Raw genomic sequence first — 20,201 nt, 5'->3', positions numbered from 1 at the left:
CATAGTTAATTGTTTTATGAGGTGAGCCTGCAGGGATAGATAAGAAAATTTGTGCGTATGTAAAATAGACATGCTCACACACACGCACACAGAAAAAGAGTTTTGAAAACTTTGTGTAGTTAAATAAAAGCCCTTATAGTATTACTTTTTAACAATCATGGGTTTTACACAAGACCTTGGGGGATACATAATTCTATAGTTCACTCTCCAGGGGCTACTGGGAGGCTGTGTACCATATGATAAAAGCGTATCTTTTCTTTATGAAAGGCACAGTAAAGTATGTTTGGGAAAAAGTATTTATCTTTTTCCTCTTAATGGGAGGTCCAGGGTTCTGCCTAGAAGAACCAGGGTAGATGGTTTTGGATCATACATTTAGATGCAAGGATAACATTAAAAGACATTAAAAATGAAACATATAAAGCATCCGCCCAGAACACAGTAGAGGAAAAAAGACAGGTGTGCAGAATTGTGATAAGGGCACTCCCTACAGGTACATGGATGCTATAATTGTATATAACACACATTGCAAACGATTGTATGTTGTTGCATGTTTCACTTTGAGTGAGGCGTGTAACCCTGGGCCCAGCTGGGTTCATTTTGCTGTCTTGCTGACTGCTGAGTAAACCTGCTTCTTCTGAATCCAGTCTCCGTGAGTTCTGCTATGTTATTTCTACAAAAATACAAGTCAGATTTGCTTAATAAAGTTCATAGTTTAAGTTTGTGAGCTAGCAGGGTCAGTGCAGACTGAAGTGGTCCAAAATTTCCTGAACTTCCTAAACAAACCTATGTAGGTTTGAAACAAAAAGCCCCGCCTCTGGTCTTAATTTTTTTTCAGATGGAGCCGAAACTCGTTATGGTAGAGGACATTTCCTTTTCGACACACAGTGACAGCAGTAGACCAATCATAACAGATTGGGACATCTGACCAATCAAAGCAGAGTATGCTCTCTGAAAGGAGGAGTTTAGAACGAATAATTTAGAACGGATCATTTAACGAGTCGTTTGTGACACTGGGGGGAGAAAAGGTAATGCTGCAATTTAAATTATGAGCACATTAAAATGTTTTTTGGAACTTGGATGCATGTAAATCTATAGGATGAGACATTTAAAACAAAATTGGGCACGTTTCAAAACCATAATAGGTGCACTTTAATGTGAACCATCTTTATTTTTGTCATTTCTGTTTTGCCCAGGCAATGATTTCCTTTTCAAGAAGGACTGCTTTCGATGGGTTAATATTTAACAAGCTAACAGTGATTTCATGTTTCTCAAGAAAGATTTCAGGAGCAGGAGCAGGAGGAGGAGGTGAAAACTAGAAATCATGTGACCCTGTTCTAGCTAAATATGGGCAAGCAGGAAAAAAAAAAGAGAAGGAATAGCAAAGAGAGAAACATTCCTCTCACAGAAAAACCACGCACAAATAGTTCTGTACTGCAACTGACATGGCTTTCAGGAGAGGGCAAAAGACTTTAACTCCGCTGCTGTTTCTCCTTTGCATAAACCTCCTCAAAGGTACAGTATTCTCTGTGCATTTCTATAAACACTTCACAAGTTTGGTTAATCCTACATTGTTTCTCTTTTTGTTTCTAGATAAGAAGACTGGAGCAGTAAACATTCGGGAGAAATGTATGTGCATCAGAGCGAGTAATGCTGTATTATGGAGACGCATGACAGACTTCAACGTGATTGATGCCGGGCCTCATTGCTATAAAGTTCAGATCATGTAAGTACGCCCCATTGTTAAAAGGATGCCATGTTACCAATGTGCATGCACTATACAGTAACGATAAGTTCTGGTTTGTACTGAAAGAGCATTCTTGATAAGCTCTCACTAAATTACCCCCACAGAAATTTAATGATTAACAAGCCAAACCTTAACTGATCACTTTGGTTTTTTTCCTGATAATCTGATGATCTCAATCCTAGCATCAAAATGGGGAGTACATCTGTTTGTCTGGCTACAGATTCCAAACAAGGGAAGTGGCTGCAGCAATGTTGGAAGCGGTACGTAAACTTTACGAAGACATTTCTCTAAAGAAGTACATTTTTCAACCATTTTCACCATAAATATAAATAAAATGGTCAAAGAGTCCATCACAGATGTGAAAATACGTAATTATTGTGTATCTTACATTACTAAAAAAAATTTTTAACGTATATTATTTAGGTCATGAAAAAACATAAATTGCCAATTAAATGTTCAGGCATGTCCTATATTGGCATGTTTTTGAGACATCATATACTGTGTACAGTTACACATCAGGTACCCAACACTGAAGCTACAGTCATTTGTCATTTCATCAGGTGTACCATATATCCTGCATGCCAAGTGTACATTTTAGCTATGCAGAATGTCATTCCCCCTTGAATGTCACTTCATCAGTGGAAAGAGACCACCATAGAAACACCACTGACCAAATATTAGTGGGGTTATAAGCTGTAAATCTTTTAGAGTGTGTTGCACTAGTGTGACTGTATCAGGCACGGCAAATGCTGAGATTAGTAAGAGACAATAGGTTGTGATTTTACCACAAGCAGTTTGCGATAATCATTGTTTCCCTTCTTCAGTGTTCAGATCTAATACTTCCAATCCTGCTGTTAGCTTTTAACAATCATAATATAAGAATAACCGTCCTCATTCAATATCAAAGTGAATGTTAAAAACAAAACCTAGTAGGATGTAATAATGATATAATATGTTTTGTAAGTGATTATATAAATATAGATTTTTCTGTAGAAATCGCACGTTTCTCCTATTTATACATACATACATAGAAGACTTCTTTCCGTATAGGAATAATACTACTAGTCTTGTCATAAAACTAATAACCCTTCAAGTGAATGCATCAACAATTGAATTTGGTGAACACTGTCACCTAGTGTTAGAGTAAAAAATCTGCATGCACCCGTTTCTCAAAACCTGCCCTAGACCAGGGGACTTCAATTGGATTCACAAAGCAGTCAGAGTGACTGCAGGTTTTTAATCCAACCAAGCAGAAGCAACACCTGGTTCCAGTGATCTGGTCAGACTCAGCGTACATTATTTTACTGGAATGAAAACCTGGAGCCCTTTGCAGAGAAGATTGAATTCAATCTTAGGTTTATTGTCTCTATAAGACTTGTATACAAAAATAAATACACAGGACAATAAATACACAGAACAGTGCACGCTAACTAAATGGGACAACAGAAAGATTTTGCATGGATTATGTGGTTACAGCAGCATATCATTAGAAACCACTGCAAACTATTTTCTCCAAACTGTAGACTCTATATTACAGTTACACTATCAAACAACTTACGTGGAAAAACTGTTGAATGGAGAAACATGTAACAGCAAAGCAGTTACGGAAAACAGCAAACGGTACAAAAGGGTTCCAAAGCAAAGAAATATAGCATTGTGTCTATGAGCACAACACATTTAATTGGAAATGTTTGTTACGTGGTTAGAAATTAATTTTTAAATGATAAGCACAAAGATTTACTAATGCTATGTGCTACAAGAAAATTTACAAGGAATGTAACTGTCTTGTGGTACTGCTTACTACAGGTAATTGCTTGTGTTGTAGAAGATACTACTTGTGCCATTCTGCACAGACAACCTCAGCAGTGCTTGAATTAGACTAACGTTACCTAACCTGTAACGAGTACCATGGTTAGGACCATGTAAGACTCTAGAGCTAAATAAATTCAGCGCTTCTGTGGTTCTTAACAGATTGAACACTGAGTAATGAACCCATTTAACCTTTTGATTTCTGTAGGATTAACTTCAATGAAGGGAAGAAGAAGCGTTGTCTGCAGACAGGAAAAGCCAAACGGAGACCAAAAAAAACAAAAACACCGCAACCCTAGTCAAAGACTCTGTTCTTTGTCAACTGTCCCTTTATATAATGCTTTATTTTTGTATCAGTTTTCTTATACTGCTTTGTAAAACCTGTTTTGTGTTTATTTTGTAACATTAAAATGATACGTTTAAAAGATGTAAACTGCAAATGGAGTGAATATTCCCTGAAAAGAAATGCCAGAAGAAGAAAAACAGCTATTTCAGCCTGACTGATACTGCTTTAAGAATTATTTATTTACAGAAGTCCTTATTTTACCAGGAACCTGAATATTCTGATGACCCCAACTCTACCTACGGCCATAAATGATTAAATCAGTCAGGCCGATCTTGAGAAAAGACAGTAAATGGCTGCCATATCAAATATGAACAAACCTGTCCGTTCCAGACAAAAGGAAGTTTCGCTGTTCCTTGAACCAAGTTAAACCAGTCAATTCAAAGACTGGATTTCAGTTTAAATCAGAGTTCAACCCTATTTCTAAACTAAATTACTGTTATCTAAAAGCTGTGTTAGGAGGCACAGTGGGACATCAGATGCTGCTACCAGCTCATGGCACCTGAGTCCCGATTCGATCTTTTACAGTTTCTGCATGTGTGCATGTGTGGGTTTCTTCTGGGTCCTCCCACTGTCCAACAACAAACCTGTAATTTGATTGGCTATGCTAAATTGCCTTTAGGTGTGAATGAATGTGTCTGTCTGTCTGTATGTATGTGTGTGTGTGTGTGCGTGTGTGTGCATGTGTGTGCGCATGTGTGTGTGTGTGGGTATATGTATGTATGTATGTGTATGCATGTGTTTGTGTGTGCGTGTATGCATGTGTATGCATGTGTATATGTATGTATGTGTGTATGTATGTGTGTATGTATGTGTGTATGTTGCACTGCAATGAACTGGTATCCCATTCAAGGTGTATTCAGTGTTCCTGGAATGGATTCTGGTTTCACCATGAACCCGAGCAAGATGGAGCGTTAGTGAAGATGAAGGAGTGCTAGATCTTACAGGATATGTGCAGGAGTACGAGTTCACAGCATATCCCTTTATCAGAGTTAGTCAGTGGATATGAAGCTATTTTGCAGAAGTTCTGCAAAACAGATCAGACACACAAAAACAAGTGACTGTGTCGAGTTAATGCCCACAGCAGGAAAACTTCCTTCTAATGTAACTGGCATGAATGGAGTAAGGCCTGCTTACAGAGACACAACGTTACACGTCCAGTCTAACTTCAGGTCCAGCAGTTTAGTGCTGAATACTGAATACTCGCCCCATGTTTCAATCTGAATGAGTTTAGTGAGCAGGGAACTCAGATAACTGGAGCGTTTACCTGCAGAGGTATTAAACAGTGGGAAATATGACCAACCACCCGGTTTCTCTCTCACTTCAGCGATCGCGTTTCACAATCAGAAAACAGTTCTGTCAGACTATTAGGTTATTCGGGTTTTAACCTTACCATCTCATCACACGTCGCGCCTTTTTTTCCGTCGCCAACAAAGAAATCACGGTAAGATGGGTAGGATTTCCTGCAGTCTTTATCTTCCAGCCTCTCTGTAGTACTCTACATAACCGCTCAAGATCAGGCAGCCGCTTTGGTCAAAATAACTTACAGTAAGTGACGGCTTTGCGAACCAATCAGAATAAAACGTGTGACAAAAATAGCCAATGAAATACGCCTGAAGGCGGGTTCTTTTCGGTTACCACGGAAACGCTAGATCAGGGCTTTCCAATCCGCGGGACGCGGTTCCGCTAATGGCGTATATTTTCCAGTATTTTTTTTTTTTTTTTAAAAACTGTGAAAAAAACCCGACTCAAAATACTATTGTATGACTAACTAACTTTAAATATTCTAAATTTAATTTCTATCGTGTTTTATTTAATTATTAAACAAAGAAAAATAAAGCTTTTCCGGCAAATACAGGACGCGTTTGGTTAAGAGCTGATTATGCAGTTTCTTCTTCCCTAATCGATGTGTGTTCTTTACACACACACACACACACACACACACACACACACACACACACACACACACACAAAACACCATAAAATGAAAACCACCTACCTAATATTGTGTAGGTCCCCCTTTTGCCACCATTGAGACATGGACGCCACAAGACCATTCTGATCAATGTTTAGGTAGGTTGTACGTGTCAAAGTAACATCCACATGAATGCCAGGACTTAAGGTTTCCCAGCAGAACATTGCCCAGAGCATCATACTGCCTCTGCTGGCTTGCTTTCGTCCTTTATTGCATCCTGGTGCAATCTCGTCCCCAGGTAAACGACACACATGCACACGGCCGTCCACATGATGTAAAAGAAAATGTGATTCATCTGTGATACACCTTCTTTCATTGCTCCATTGTCTAGTTCTGATACTCATGTGGCCATTATAGGCGCTTTGGGTGGTGGACAGGGTCAGCATGGATACTCTCATCTGTCAGCAAGCTGCGATGCACCATGTGTTCTGACCCCTTTCTATCATAACCAGCATTAACTTTTTCAGCAATTTGTACTAAAGTAGTTATTCTGTACTATAGGACCAGAAGGATGTGTGTGTGTGTGTGTGTGTGTGTGTGTGTGTGTGTGTGTGTGTGTGTGTGTGTGTGTGTGTGTGTGTTGCTGCAAAGGTGACCCATTGCTGTGGCCCTTCCATCTATGTGTGGACACAGGCTAGCAAAATGAGCTGATCATAAGTGTCAATACTTTCCCCTTTAAATTATCATTTGTTTGTATACATCTGTATCTCTGGAGCTGTGACGGAATTGGTGTTGAGCATCCTGTTTTTGAGCCTGGTCTGAGAATACCAGCTAGAAACATGTGACACCACAAGAACTTATGTCTGAGGAAGCTGGAGTTTTGAGCTGCCAAGACACTTCCCCAGCAGGAAGCCAGTTTTGTCAAAAAGGATATGAGTATTACAATGAGAGCACTAAAGAAGGTACATAATTCAAAATATGAAAATATCAAAAACAAGAGCTTGTTGTCAGATCAGGAATTTATTCGCTCTTTCATTCTCCATTCAGAGAGCTTTAATTTTAACTACATTATTATTAGAGACTACTAATGTTTGTTTTAATTAGCCAACTGTACTCTAGAAGTGTCCACTATCAGATTCCTATTTGTTGCTGGACAATATAGAAGCAGGGTTTTTTTAAGCTTACATATTTACTTGTCTATTGACCATGAAATTACAGTGCTGTGAAAAAGTATTTGCCTGATTTCTTCTGTTTTTTTTTATTGTTTTTTATTTTATTTTATTTTTTTATCTCATACTAAATTGTTTCCAAATTAAAACAAAATCTAAGATAAAATAAAGGCAACCTGAATAAACACAAAATGCAGTTTTTAAATGATAATGTTATTTATTGATTTATTGAAAAACGTTATTGAATACTAACTGGTCGTGTGTGGAAATGTATTTGCCCCGTAGTTACTAATTTCCCAAATCTATGGGGTTCAGCTGAACTAGACGCAACCAGGCCTGATTACTGCAAACCCTGTTCAATCAAATCAACATTCACATAGAACGTTTTCAACAGTATGAAGTTGGTTAAAAGGTCTTACCCAGTAACACACTATGCTGAAATTGAAAGAAATTCCAGAAATGATGAGAAAGAAGGTGATTGAAATACATCAGTTTGGGAAGGGTTACAAAGCTATTTCAAAGGCTCTGGGACTGCAAAGATCTACAGTGATACCCATTATCTACAAATGGATAAACTAAGCACAGTAGTGAACTCAGAAGTGGCCGACCTTCCAAAATTCCTCCAGAAGCACAGCAAAGACTCCTACAGCAAATCACAACAGAGCCAAGGACAACATAAAAGGACCTACAGGCCTCTCTTGCATCAATAAAGGTCACTGTTCATGTCCACTATCAGAAAGACACTGGGCAAAAATGGCTTCCATGGAAGAGTGGTGAGGTGAAAACCACTGCTAACCCAGAAGAACATTAAGGCTCATCTGAATTTTGCCAAAACACACCTTGATGATTCTCAAACCTTTTGGGAGAATGTTCTGTGGACTGACGAGTCAAAAGTGGGACTGTTTGGAAGACAGAGATCCCGTTACATCTGGCGTAAAACAAACACTGAATTCAGAGAGAAATGTACAATCCTTTGATGACATTGGCAGGAGGTTTATAGGAGAATGTCTGTGAAGGATAGACTGTGAGAAGACTGCTAACCACAAGAGGATTGCAGACATCCAATTGTGATGGAAGATAATCTTGTCTGTATCTGACTAGCAAGAAGCAGGATGATGAATGGACACTTAGACGTTATTGATTTTTGGAGCCTCAATGTAGGTGATACTGTCTTAAGGCAAAGCTCCCCTAATGGACTGATATGTACAACCATAGATGTGAGGGGTGAACTGCTTTCAGTGAGTGATATTATTTTAAAGCAGTTCACTCCTCACCCCTATGCTTGTATACATCAGTCTATTAGGGGAGCTTTTCAACTGGTAAAAAATCAGATGAGGTTGTGTGCTTGCAGTCAGAACCACACCTCCATCACCATGGTTCATCTCTCTAAGGCTCAGCTCTCAAAACAAAGAACACACAGCTGATAGTAACAGTTACTCATATAATATGGTTCATGTAAATTGGAGAGATTAGATTGATGTAATGTTGACTTTTTTTAAAAAGGATCTTGGCTTGAAAAGAGAATAGTTAAATAGGATAGATTAGTAGAAATGTGAAATATGTATTTAGCATATATAATATACCCTCTAGAATTATTCGTAAACTTTATGAAAATGAGCAGTTTTCATTCATTTCTTTCCCCATTCATTCATTCATTCATTCATTCATTCATTCATTCATCTCAGTAATAGTTTTATCCTCTTCAGGGTCACAGTAGATCTGGAGACTATCTCAGGAACACTGGTTATGTGGAGGGAATACACCCTGGATGAACTGCCATCAAGGGGCAATTTAGCACAGCCACCTACTGGATTGTTTTTGGACAGTGGGAGAAAATGGGAGAACCCAGAGGAAATGGACAGGGAGAAAACATGCAAGGAAACTCCACACTGACAGCATCCTGAGCTCAGAATCAAACCCTGGAGCTGTGAGGCAGAAACATTACCTTCTATTTTATTCAAACATCTTTTTTTTTTTCTTCTTCAAACATTTATACTTATTTCTACACAACAGTGATTTAAATTTATCAGCACCCTTATCATTAATATTCTGTGATGTCTGCCTTGAAATGAATAACAGTATTGAATCGCTTTCTAATGTCTAACAAGGTTGAAAACACAGGTTGAAGGATCTTGGTCCACTCCTACATGCAATTTTAAACTCCTCCCTTGGCTTTCTTCTTCAATTCATATCACAGGTTTTTAATAGGGTTCAAATACAGACTCGATCAGTGAAAAACAATGATTGTGTGTCTTCCACTTCTGTGTTTGAAGTATGTTTGGGTCATTTTCTTATTGAAAACTCTATCTATTGAAACCTCCAAGTCTGACCCTCCTGCCAGAAGTACCTAAGGTTTGGGCTGGAATAACATGGTATTTAGCAGAATTCAAGATACCATCAATCTTCAAAATAGCCCTTGAGCCCCCAGTCACAAAACAACCCCAAAACATCACTAATACACTACCATAATTTATAGTGGGGCATCAGATACTTTTCCTTGTATGCAGTCTCCTTGTGCTGTCAAACTGGATGCTAATGGTATGCATGCCCAACAAGTAGTTCTCCTAAGAATGAGCATCTGCCTTTATTTAAAATAATCCTAAACATTTTCCTTAGGGGTGTCAACAATTTTGGCACTATTATTAAAAAACATTCGAACAAAGATAGTTTAAATAACGATTAAGATAAATACTTTCTCTTATTGTTTAAGTGGAGAATTATTGTGTGTAATATTTATTTCCTACTGCAGGTTTTGCTTATTTTTATGAAGGATGCTTTAATTCTAGAGGCAACACGAGGCTGATCATTTCGAAAAACTTTAGACTTAATCTTCTTTGCTTAAAACATAATGTACATAATTTAAATATATAGAACGACTGCTGATTATATCGTGAATTGCTATACGACATATCTGAAAACTCCAGTTCAATCTTGAGTCTTCAATGGCATCTTTGAAATATCAGTACTCCTCATGTCCATGCAAGCTGTAAATATTTCTTAATAGAATGTATGTGAGTGTATCTACATATGAAAGCAAACAAACTGGACGTTCTTGGGAGTTCACAGCAGATTCCACTGATCTTTAAAAAAAAAAAAAAAAAAAAATCACATTCCACATGGAGTACTGATAAACGCTTTTGTAATTGCATGACTCTTATTGGGGGAAAAAAAAAAAAAAAAAAAAAAATTTTTTTTAGAATTTACACAGTGATGTTCCCTTTCCCACAGCCTCCCCCTCACATTCTTATCATTGGTGCTTTATCTGAGGTGGTCTCCTCTGGATCCATGTCAAACTCCTCCATCTCAGTGTCATCTTTAAAACGCTTTGTGAAGTGCACGTTTCTTTTGTCAGCTTCGCTCAGTGGATTGTAAATGTGCTGTGTGGAATGATTTGGTCCGAGCATAACCTGAGAGGAGTCAGCAGTGTTCTTCAATCTGATGTTGTTGGGTAGGTAAGAGGCTCTCTTCCCAGAGATGATGTGGAAGAAGGAAAATGTTTGCTCAGGTTCCTCCGATTCAGCGATGGACACAGTTGAGTCACCAGAAGATTCAATGGATTGTTTGGGAGGACTTGACTTTTCCCTTTTGCTCAAAATGAAGTTCAGCAGTCCTGTCAGCAGCAGCATAGTCCCTAAAGTGTGAGAAAGACTTCAATGTATTTTCATGATAGTGAACCAGCTACAATTTGCTGTAATCATAAAGACTGTAGTTCTCTGCTCCGTCTGTTCTCTACATCCGTTCGGCACACTGAGTAATGTTTGACTTTACATGTCTAAAATGGTGTACCAGAAATGACATAATCCCACTATCTGGTGTCAGAGTATGGGTTCCCTTGTGAGTCTGGCCTTTTTCAAAGTCGCTCAGATCCTTATGCTTACCCATTTTTCCTGCTTCCAACACATAATCTTTGAGACTAATGGTTCACTTGCTGCCTAATGAGTTTTGGTTCCTCAAAAGTTTCTTCCTCATGTCGTCTGAGGCAGTTTTTCCTTGCTACTGTCAATTCTGGTTTGCTCATTAGGAATCTAAGTTTATAACTGGACTCCTATGAAGCTGCTGTCTGACAATACCTATTGTGTAAAGCATTTTAGAAATAACACTGAATTGTAAAGAAAAAAAACTTAACGACCAATCTAAGTGCTACAGTTTTAAATGGTTAGTAAATATGCACTGTGTGGTGAAGTAATCAAATGATTTTAGCTATTTAGGAAGTAGAATTGTCTAGTAGTAGTATGTCAAAGTGATAGGATTTGTAGTATAATTTTGAGTACTTGGATATTATTACTGTCCTGAATACTCCGTGATCAGACTGGCAAATCATTTTAAAGAACCACAAACACAAGTCCAGTGGCTCCGAAAGTGAATGAGTATACACTGTACCTGGTATGACAGCATGCCAGACTAACACTGGATGCAAAAAACACATCGCTGACATAATGGTGTAGTAGAGGAATTTTTGGAAGCCTCCAACATTAGCCATCTTTTTCCAAATGACAAAGAATTTTGATGTAACCGGATACCTGTAATAAATTGAACATTACATTTCAGAGAAAAGTCAATAGCAATAAAGTATATAGAGTAATTAGTATATTATTATAGTAACATAATACATAAGTGAAATTGTTTTTGCTATTACTGTATAATTTGGAACTTACGGAAGCCATGTCACCAAAAAAGCATCAATGAAATATGTCATTTCAAAAAGCATCATTCCAGCTGATGAGACCCTTTAGAAAGCAAGAACCACAATAATATATATATATATATATATATATATATATATATATATATATATATATATATATATATATATTAGCAATGTAGAGATATAACGTCACTTGTACAAAAGTAGCAAAGAGGAATATTTCAAGCTTCATAATATACTAGACTTTATAACCTATTCATTCATGTGTCTAAGCATAAAGCCTTATCAATTCAGCAATAATGTCTATGTTCTTTCTGGTCTAAAGCGGACATGTTCCAGCATTCATGCTTTGTGGTTCTCAAATATTTCTCCTGTTCATTCATGCAGAACCTTTCAGTTTTCAAGGCAAGATCAGACAAATGACATAATCAGGTTTTTAAGGTATTCTGTTTCAGCACAAACGATATGGCATGGTTACAAAACAAGGTGACAAAATAAGACTGAGACTCATTTCATTTTTAAATAGCGACATGTACAAAATGATAATTAGACAACAAGTCTAGATTAACTCTGAAGGTGTTTGCCACTAACTATATTATGTTTCCCCCTGCTCCCTTAGCATACAATAATACATTAGATAGACATGAACAATATAAACTTTTATAGTCTAATGCTGGTTTTGGTGTTCTATCTTTTCATATGTGTTAAGACAAGGATCCCAGCATATTCCACACCCTGAAGGCAAAATGAAATGCATGGAAAAACCGGTTGCTCAGAAATCTGAGCCAAACCCAGGGTACATTATGCCTAGTTGTTAAAAGTGTTTGTGGTAGTGAATAGTTGCCTCATGAAAAAAAAAATACACACACCAATATGAACATACACATATATAAATAATCCATATACTACATTCATAGACTCTGGATGTGACATATAGTCTGGTGACAAATGAAAGGAAAGCCCCATACAGTGAGGGAGTCCAGTGGTTCTGTTTTGTTTAAGGGGAATTTTGGTGACAGATATAGGTCCATTTGTCCCCTCAGAAAGAGGATCTTTGCAAATGCAAATATATTGGGCAACAATGCAGACAAATCTTAAAAATGCATGTATTCATTCACATTAATCGAATACATAGCAATTTATGGATGTGACTTTAAACAAACTTTTGTGAAAGACTACACATTTTTTACATACTTGCAAAAAGCATTATTGTAGAGTTGATTAAATAGGTGGGTGAACATTTTAAAAGTAGTTTTCCTGTCCTCACCGCTTAATTTTTCCATGGTAAGATTGAAATATCTGTGGAATTGTCCTATGCTTACTGATCTTTGTCTTTTTATGAAACATTTATATCCTGATGGGAACGGTCTCTTCCAGGATGACACATCCCAGTCCAGAGTGCACAAGGGCTCACTGAATGGTTTGATAAGAAAATTATGTAAATCATATGCTTATTGCCTTATGACCAATCTACTCAATCCACAGGCAGCAGATCTCAAACCAGCTGAGCACCTTTCATCAAAACACCAACTAGGGGGATATCTTTTGGGAAAATGGTGTTCATTTTTCCATTACAGTTCCAGAGACTTGTAAAATCTATGCCAAGGTGCAGCAATGCTGCGCCAGAGGCTTGTGGTGAACCAACACCTTATGAAAACACTTTATGTTCCTTTAATTTGTCACTTGTCTGGACAAAAAACTGTTTATACTGGTGTGGTAAACATCTTGTAAATAAGTAGTTTGTGCAGAACGTGGTCATGCTAATTAAATCAATGGGAATACTTACAGCAGGTAGACAGCCAGGCTGTAGAAGTCTGTCTGATACAGTGTTTCCACTCCCACAGCACACAACACTGAGATGAGGAGATTCCAAGTCAATGCTCACACAAACATTAATGTGGTTACTTCTGCATTTGCTGTTGTGTATATTTATGTATGTAGTGCTGGTAAATACTTCTCACTTATACAGTAAATGTCAGCTTTAACACATTTTTTTGTACAACACTTTTAACAATGGATATTGTCACAAAACAGCATTATAGAAATATATCAGTTCTGGAGATAAAATTTAAATTTATGTAATGTGTACAATATGAGGTAGCAGTGGCAGCTGGTCAATAGGGGGCGCTGGGACACTGCCCCTTCAAGTTATCCAGAGAAGAAGGTTACTTAAACATGTTAAACATAAGTTAAATATATATATATATATATATATATATATATATATATATATATATATATATATATATATATATATATATAGCAAAATAATTATTAAATAAAAATTTTTAGTCATACTATTCGCGTGGTAGTCATGTTAGCATTTATTTAAAAAATCAAAATTGCATTTCAATCATATCTGTGTTCAGGGCACCGGCCAAATGAATGTGTATGTAGGTCCTTAAACTTCTGAAAAGCAGTTGACTTGAGGCTGCTCTCTAATTGGCTTGCTTCAGATTGTCCTCCGGGTGCAGCACATTGTGCCCCAGACACTCCCACTTTTGTTGTTAGCAAATAAATATTGTTTTTATATTTTTTGACCTCACGTGATTGGACCGTTCTCAACGACTCTCTTTCCTGCTACTGCAAGAGATCGTTAACGGCGTAAAAGGCACAATATTTGTTCCAGATGAAAGAAAATTCGATTTTATCTTTACAAAGAACCCTTTCTCAAGGCATTCAGATGAAGAAGAACACAGGATAAAGGAGCTTGGACCAGATCGATCCAACTTACAGATTCAGCAGCAATCAAGTGATCGTGGAGGAGCTTACACCCGGGTTCCTCCGGCACTTGTTATAGTAAACGGAGTTGGCTAGTTGGATGAGATGAGTAAGGCATGAATTTTATTGTTTTCCTTGTTTGTTGTTTCATGGTCCCGGTACCGGGAGGACGAAACTTAAACATTTTTCTGAAAAAATGGAAGTAGCCGCAACCATCTTGACAATGCTATGCTACAGTCTCTGGGAAAATTGCAAATCCACCTACTGGCATGGTTTTGGACAGTGGGAAGAAACCAAAGAATCTGGCGGAAATCCATGAACATGTAAAACCTTCGCAAAAATGGCTCAGGGTTGAACAAGGGACCCTGGAGCTGTTATGTTTAATCTTAAACTCTGGACCACCATGCTCCCCCTAGACATTACAGTTATACTAAAATATTATATAAATGCTGCAAAAATAAACGCAAATTTATATTTCATGTGACAAATAAAAGAAAAAAAATGCAATGGCCACTAAATGATTTCAGCTGCAGTGGGGTCCAAAATCTGAGACCACACTGAAAATCTAGGTTTTATTTATTTATTTATTTATTTATTTATTTATTTATTACACTTGTTTTCTCTTTATACTAATTCACTGGGCTCAGTGATCAGATCACATGGTTATATCTGCCACATCTGCTGTATGTCATCAGACACCACATGAAAACAGATGTTTAAGTTTAAATAAAAATTTTAAACAAGTCTTTGTTCGGTTGCCAAAAAGAGGAGCTAATAAAATGAGCAGCATTTCTTTTCTGACCCTCCAAATGTCAAGGAAGGAATGTGAGTGTGATGACAGAGGAGGAGGAGCACAGGAAGTCCAAAAGTGATACACAATATAAACTCAAGAGTAATGGTGAAACACTTGGAGAGAAAGGGGATACATATGGAGCACACACACCATTTTCAAAGTAATGCTATTGAAACTAATTGAGCTTGCAGAAAAGAAAGTTTGCAGAAAAGAAATACTTGGATACTTGCATTTCAGTAATTTATATTAATAAACACCTCCTTATCACTCAAATTCTCACTGTAAAAAGAGCCTCCTACAGAAGAGCAATTCATTACCTTTTGCCACCTTTTCTATAATGACATTTTTAGACTAAAATAGGAAAGTTTCATTCTCCCCTCTGAGTATTCAAGGTTTCTACTGATTTCAGGGTCCCACAGGGATCTTGTTTAACAGACAATGTCAGGAGTAACCTGTATGTATTACAAAAATATAATTATCAGGACAGCAGCATGAGATATCAGTGCATTTGGCAGATTTTACATATAGATCAACTTTTGCTTTTGCAACTTTTTCAGTTTTTCCACCAACTCCATGTTTTCAGGCTCTTCAGAGATTTACTACATGACTAACTAGCCTGATGTTATACCCATTCAAATAGATCTTCAATCTCTCCCAGGATTTATCAATCTTGGAAAGATCATGGAAAGATTTATCAATTGTTTCTGCAAAGTCACACAATTGGCACATTCATTCAGAACTGTTCTTCTCTCTAGCAATGGTGTAAATATCGTCTTAATAAAACTACCATGGTCTAAGCTAAAGTTTCCTGACTATATTGTAAGTAATTTAAAGTTTGTCTCCTCTATGGCTGTATGGATCAGTTGCTTTCTTTGCCTCAAGTACATATTCCAGGATTTGCTTCTTTTTTTCTGAACTGAAATTAATTACCACCCAAAGCAGATGCCTGGTCTTCTAGTTCTGAGAAAATAGAACTTTACTACGATCTCTGAGACTTGCTTTTCTCACTTTTCTGACGTACATTGTGGTCCAAAAGTCTAAGACCACACTAAAACCCTTCTGGAAATAAACAGAAGGTTTTTGAATTTTGAAATATTTTAAATGTGTGATATTGACCATGTTAAATGCTTTATACAAAAGGTAAGATTTTCTTCATACCTAATCTTGTCTATTGAAGCATGTGTTCAACGACACTGATGGATTTGATCTAAAATGGATCATAAGGTTTTGCACAAACTTGTGAAGTGAATGCCAGCTTGAGTGCGCACTCAAGTGGCATTAAAGCAAAAAAGGGGACATATCAAATACTGAGAAACTCTGAAATGCTTGAAAGTATTTCAAAGATTCTAATTTTCACCCAAGGTGTTGTCAGTAATATAATTTGTAATGAAAATTGTTGTATTAAATCAGAAAAGAATGCAAAATTGAAGAATTTTCACTAGTGGTCTTGGACCTTTGGACCCCATGGTATGTTTCCATGCCTACATGCCTCCTTTCATAAATACACTATCTCAGGCCTTTAAAATTGAATCTGGTATTAAAATGCAAGACACACTGAGCAGTAAAGTGGATGGGTTCCTTCACTGTATGTCAGACATTTTCTGTTTCAGTCATTCACTTTAGGGATGGCTTATCTGGGATTTTGTTGTTTAGATGAAATGTGGAAATATCTGGACAGAGCAAAAGATTGTGCTGTATATTCCATGATGTGTGCTCCTGTAATCAAGACATACCAGGATAAATACAATGTATAATCATGTAGAATCAAAAATGAGTGTATATTTATCTACATAGAGTGGCAGACCTGATAACTAATTATTATTACTTTGTAAGGTCATTGTTTTGTCATGCATCTCTACATTACGTAAGACTCTGCATTACATTACAAACTTGGGCTTTAGTAGAAAGCACTTGACTGTAGATAGGATATGTAACAGCTAGAGGGTGCAATAGGCTATGCTATGGAGCAAAACCAGTGGCATATCCTTTTTCCTCCAAATTTGCAACATGATGTAAATACTTGTGATCTAGACAGTCTGCATACTCGAAATGAATCTCTATCTTTTTTGAGCACTTATCTGCTCCACAATGCCTTTCCTTTCCTCTTTCTTCCTCCTTTGCTCTTTTTAATCATTTCATGAAATTTAAAATCAGAATTTCAGCTTTAATTTTTTGAAATTTACATCTAGATGTGTTAAACAACTTAAAGCATGGCACCTTTTGTTTGAATACACCCATTTCTTTTTCTTTTTTTTTTTTAAGTAATCAAAAATATTGGAATATGTGACTGATAGGTGTTTCTTGCCACCTGGGTGTGCCATGTTAAACTGATTGTTAAAGAATTAATAGTTCTGAATGTCTACTCGTGGTTTGAGACCTAGTTTCACCTGTGAACACTGCATTCGTTGTTAAAAAGAATAAACCATCATGAAGACCAGAGAATTGTCTGTGGGAGAAAAGCAAGACATTTTGGTTGGCAGATCTATTGTATGATATTCAGCTTTTGATCTCAAACCCAAATGTCTTCAATATGTAGGAAAAATGATAGAATTGGCCTTGCTGCTCCAGTACATTTAGACTGTATCTATTGGATACATAAACTATTTAGAAACAATAGCAGGAGAACCAAAAATCTGTATAAATCGTGAAGATGCCACAGTCAAGAGAGCAAAACTGGCACTGCTCTCTGGGCAGGAAGGTCTCCTCAACCCCAAGTTCAGCAACTGACATTAAATCAACATGACTGCTCACAGCATCAACAATAAACAAAGTAGCATTATGTTGCACTAGTTGTTATGGGACAGTTCAGTGTTGACCCAATTGCAGAGTAAACCCCTGCATGCTTATAAATAAATGTGCAAACACGGTTTATATGTAAGATGAAGGTTTAAGGAAGGGCTTGGGTGTTTTTTGAATCTCTGTGCTCAGAGGTATGCGCGCTACCACTGCGCCGCTAGGTGGATTGGCTACATTACGGATGGGACAGGTGTTGCTATAACACAGAGTTAGGAAAAAGGCGGGAAAAAACAAGCAAAGGAGATGCCAAAATTGTGTATTCAAACAATAGAATCTTCCTTATCAAATAGGGGCAAATAAAATATCAAAATAGCAGTAGACTCAATTCATACAGATCAACTGACAAAGACATGTTCTTCTTAAACCAATAACACCGATTATACATTTCACTGTTTTGAGGAGGCAAATATACATCAGTCATCACACTTAGCCAGCCAACTTGTTGATGAACATGTTTTTCCCACTTTGTAGCTCAAATGCACAGAGGTGGAAAATGACATAATGCTAAGTTCTAAGTTTCAATTTCTGAGGTCAAATGCAGCAGTAGTCTCTCTGTCCTGTCAAACAGAGTGACACTAGCCAATCACAGGTGTCTGTGAGCTCATGTATGCAGAAGAGGGTAGATAGCAGTTTACTTTGAGTGTGTTCTCTTGCTACTGGTATACTGCCCTGTGACACAGCATGAACAGCAGTTTGAAAAGATGTGGTAGCTGGTTTCACATGTCTTGGAGTTAGCATGTAATAGCTCACCCTCCCTGGTTGGTAGCTTTCATGTGATTTGTTAATGAGTAGGAACTGTCAAGACCAAATTAGGGTGAGAATGGTTCTGTATTTGCTAAAAGAATAGTATAATCCTGAGAATGCTGTTTGTGCAGGAGACCTATAGAATGCCATTACCTCGCTCTACATGATGCCATGTTATTTTGCATTACAATAATAGGCCCACTGCATTGACCATCAGGCCTGCAGATTTTAGACCAAGAGTAAGGTAGCTGATATTCTGTGTCACAACCAATGACTATATTACAACCTGTACACTCTGCACCATCATGCCTTGGCACAATATGCAGATCTTGCCCTCACATGATCTTTTCATAACCATTAATTTATCTTCATTACAGCAACTCAAGCAATATAAGATCAGGATTGAACAGGACTGAATCCAATGTATTATTGTTGGAATGCAGTACACAATGTACATAGCTGTTAAGGGAGCTTGTTGCACAGGAAGATGGCGGAAAAGGCTGCAGTGCCACAAGTTACAGGTGTTTTGGGATCACACTATCAGAAAGTCAAGGTCTGTGGCCCCATGAATTATATTTATGTTGGACAGAATAACTGGAAATTGTAATAAAGGCAAAATGATTTTTGGAAAAACATCCTGACTAAAACTCTCATTGGACAGTAGTTTCCTACTCAACCATGCAGCTAAGTGATGCATCAGTGTTGCACCTACCAAATAATGTTACACTGCTGTGTGGGCAATTTATATTTGCTTTTGAGTTTTGTGCAAACTATAGATTTGGTTTTCCTCAATTCATAATATTTATCAAGAGTAGTAGGTACCGAGATAAATGGGTTAAATTAGGAGGAGGTGTGGTTCTGATGCAGCAGGTAGCATTGCCGCTTCACAACTCCAGCTCCACAGCTTGACCCTGGTTCAATCCTGAATATTGTCCCTGTGTGTGAAACCTAGTTTCACATGTTTTCCACATCTCCCAAAAATATGGCGGTAGGTGTATTGGTTACGCTAAACTGCATCTAACTATGAACGAGTGTGCGGATGTCTGTATGCATGGTGCCTGCAATGGACTATCATCCCATCTAGGGTGTATATTAGTAGCCTTTAAAGCAGTATTACTATGAATGCAGACTTTAATACACTGAAAAAGACACACTATTGGCATCATATAAAGATATATAAATAAAATTGGTTTCACTCTGCCCACGTTTTACATTTTTTCCTATATTCTTTTGAATGTCCATGGAATAAAATAAAGTATAAGATGCCACGAGTGTACCTTCTGCCATCATTTACACATTTGAATGGCCGATATATGAAGCAATGTGATAACATGAAATTAAAAATGACCTTATATGGCCATGCGTATTTTTTCGACTCAGGACAGCTGTCATTTGCTGCTATTGTCAAGCAACTGTTTGAAGCTGTACACAACAGCGCTTCACCTACGTGTGTTCACTGAGAGTAGGCTAATGGTTGAAAGGCAGGAATCTGGCCAATAGTTGCTGCAAGCCTTTTATAATC

The 20,201-nt window shown here is 37.4% G+C and overlaps 3 protein-coding genes across 6 annotated transcripts in view; 1 reads left to right on the top strand and 2 right to left on the bottom strand.

The window, feature by feature from the left end:
• Window positions 1–6,115, bottom strand: part of rassf4a (Ras association domain family member 4a) — a 41,083-nt gene extending 34,968 nt beyond the window's left edge. The window contains exon 1 of one of the 2 annotated variants that reach the window (XM_017464660.3): window positions 5,896–6,115. The gene's annotated coding sequence lies outside the window, so the exon portion shown is untranslated. Of the gene's footprint in view, window positions 1–5,289; window positions 5,431–5,895 lie in introns of those variants that run through there. The other variant, XM_017464659.3, reaches the window with a different exon arrangement.
• On the top strand, window positions 1,355–3,986 carry cxcl18a.1 (chemokine (C-X-C motif) ligand 18a, duplicate 1). Its single transcript, XM_047154149.2, has 4 exons — window positions 1,355–1,512; window positions 1,591–1,723; window positions 1,927–2,004; window positions 3,762–3,986. The coding sequence occupies exons 1-4, from the start codon at window positions 1,443–1,445 to the stop codon at window positions 3,850–3,852; spliced, it is 372 nt and encodes a 123-aa protein (XP_047010105.1). The 5' UTR covers window positions 1,355–1,442; the 3' UTR covers window positions 3,853–3,986.
• Window positions 6,116–8,274: 2,159 nt separating the features above from the next.
• tmem72 (transmembrane protein 72) overlaps window positions 8,275–20,201 on the bottom strand; it is a 46,176-nt gene continuing 34,249 nt past the window's right edge. For 2 of the 3 annotated variants that reach the window (XM_017463224.3, XM_047154151.2), the window contains 4 exons: window positions 13,412–13,478; window positions 11,636–11,707; window positions 11,361–11,500; window positions 8,275–10,611 (listed from right to left, as the gene is read on the bottom strand). In XM_017463224.3, the coding sequence (XP_017318713.1) occupies window positions 10,217–10,611; window positions 11,361–11,500; window positions 11,636–11,707; window positions 13,412–13,478 (674 nt within the window). In that variant the 3' untranslated portion in view covers window positions 8,275–10,216. The remainder of the gene's footprint in view (window positions 10,612–11,360; window positions 11,501–11,635; window positions 11,708–13,411; window positions 13,479–20,201) is intronic. The other variant, XM_047154154.2, reaches the window with a different exon arrangement.

The sequence above is a fragment of the Ictalurus punctatus genome, chromosome 3, assembly GCF_001660625.3.
Source record: "Ictalurus punctatus breed USDA103 chromosome 3, Coco_2.0, whole genome shotgun sequence".
NCBI classification, from domain to species: domain Eukaryota; kingdom Metazoa; phylum Chordata; class Actinopteri; order Siluriformes; family Ictaluridae; genus Ictalurus; species Ictalurus punctatus.
Note: the sequence above shows the minus strand (reverse complement) of the source record. Positions and strands in the feature narration are given on the sequence as shown.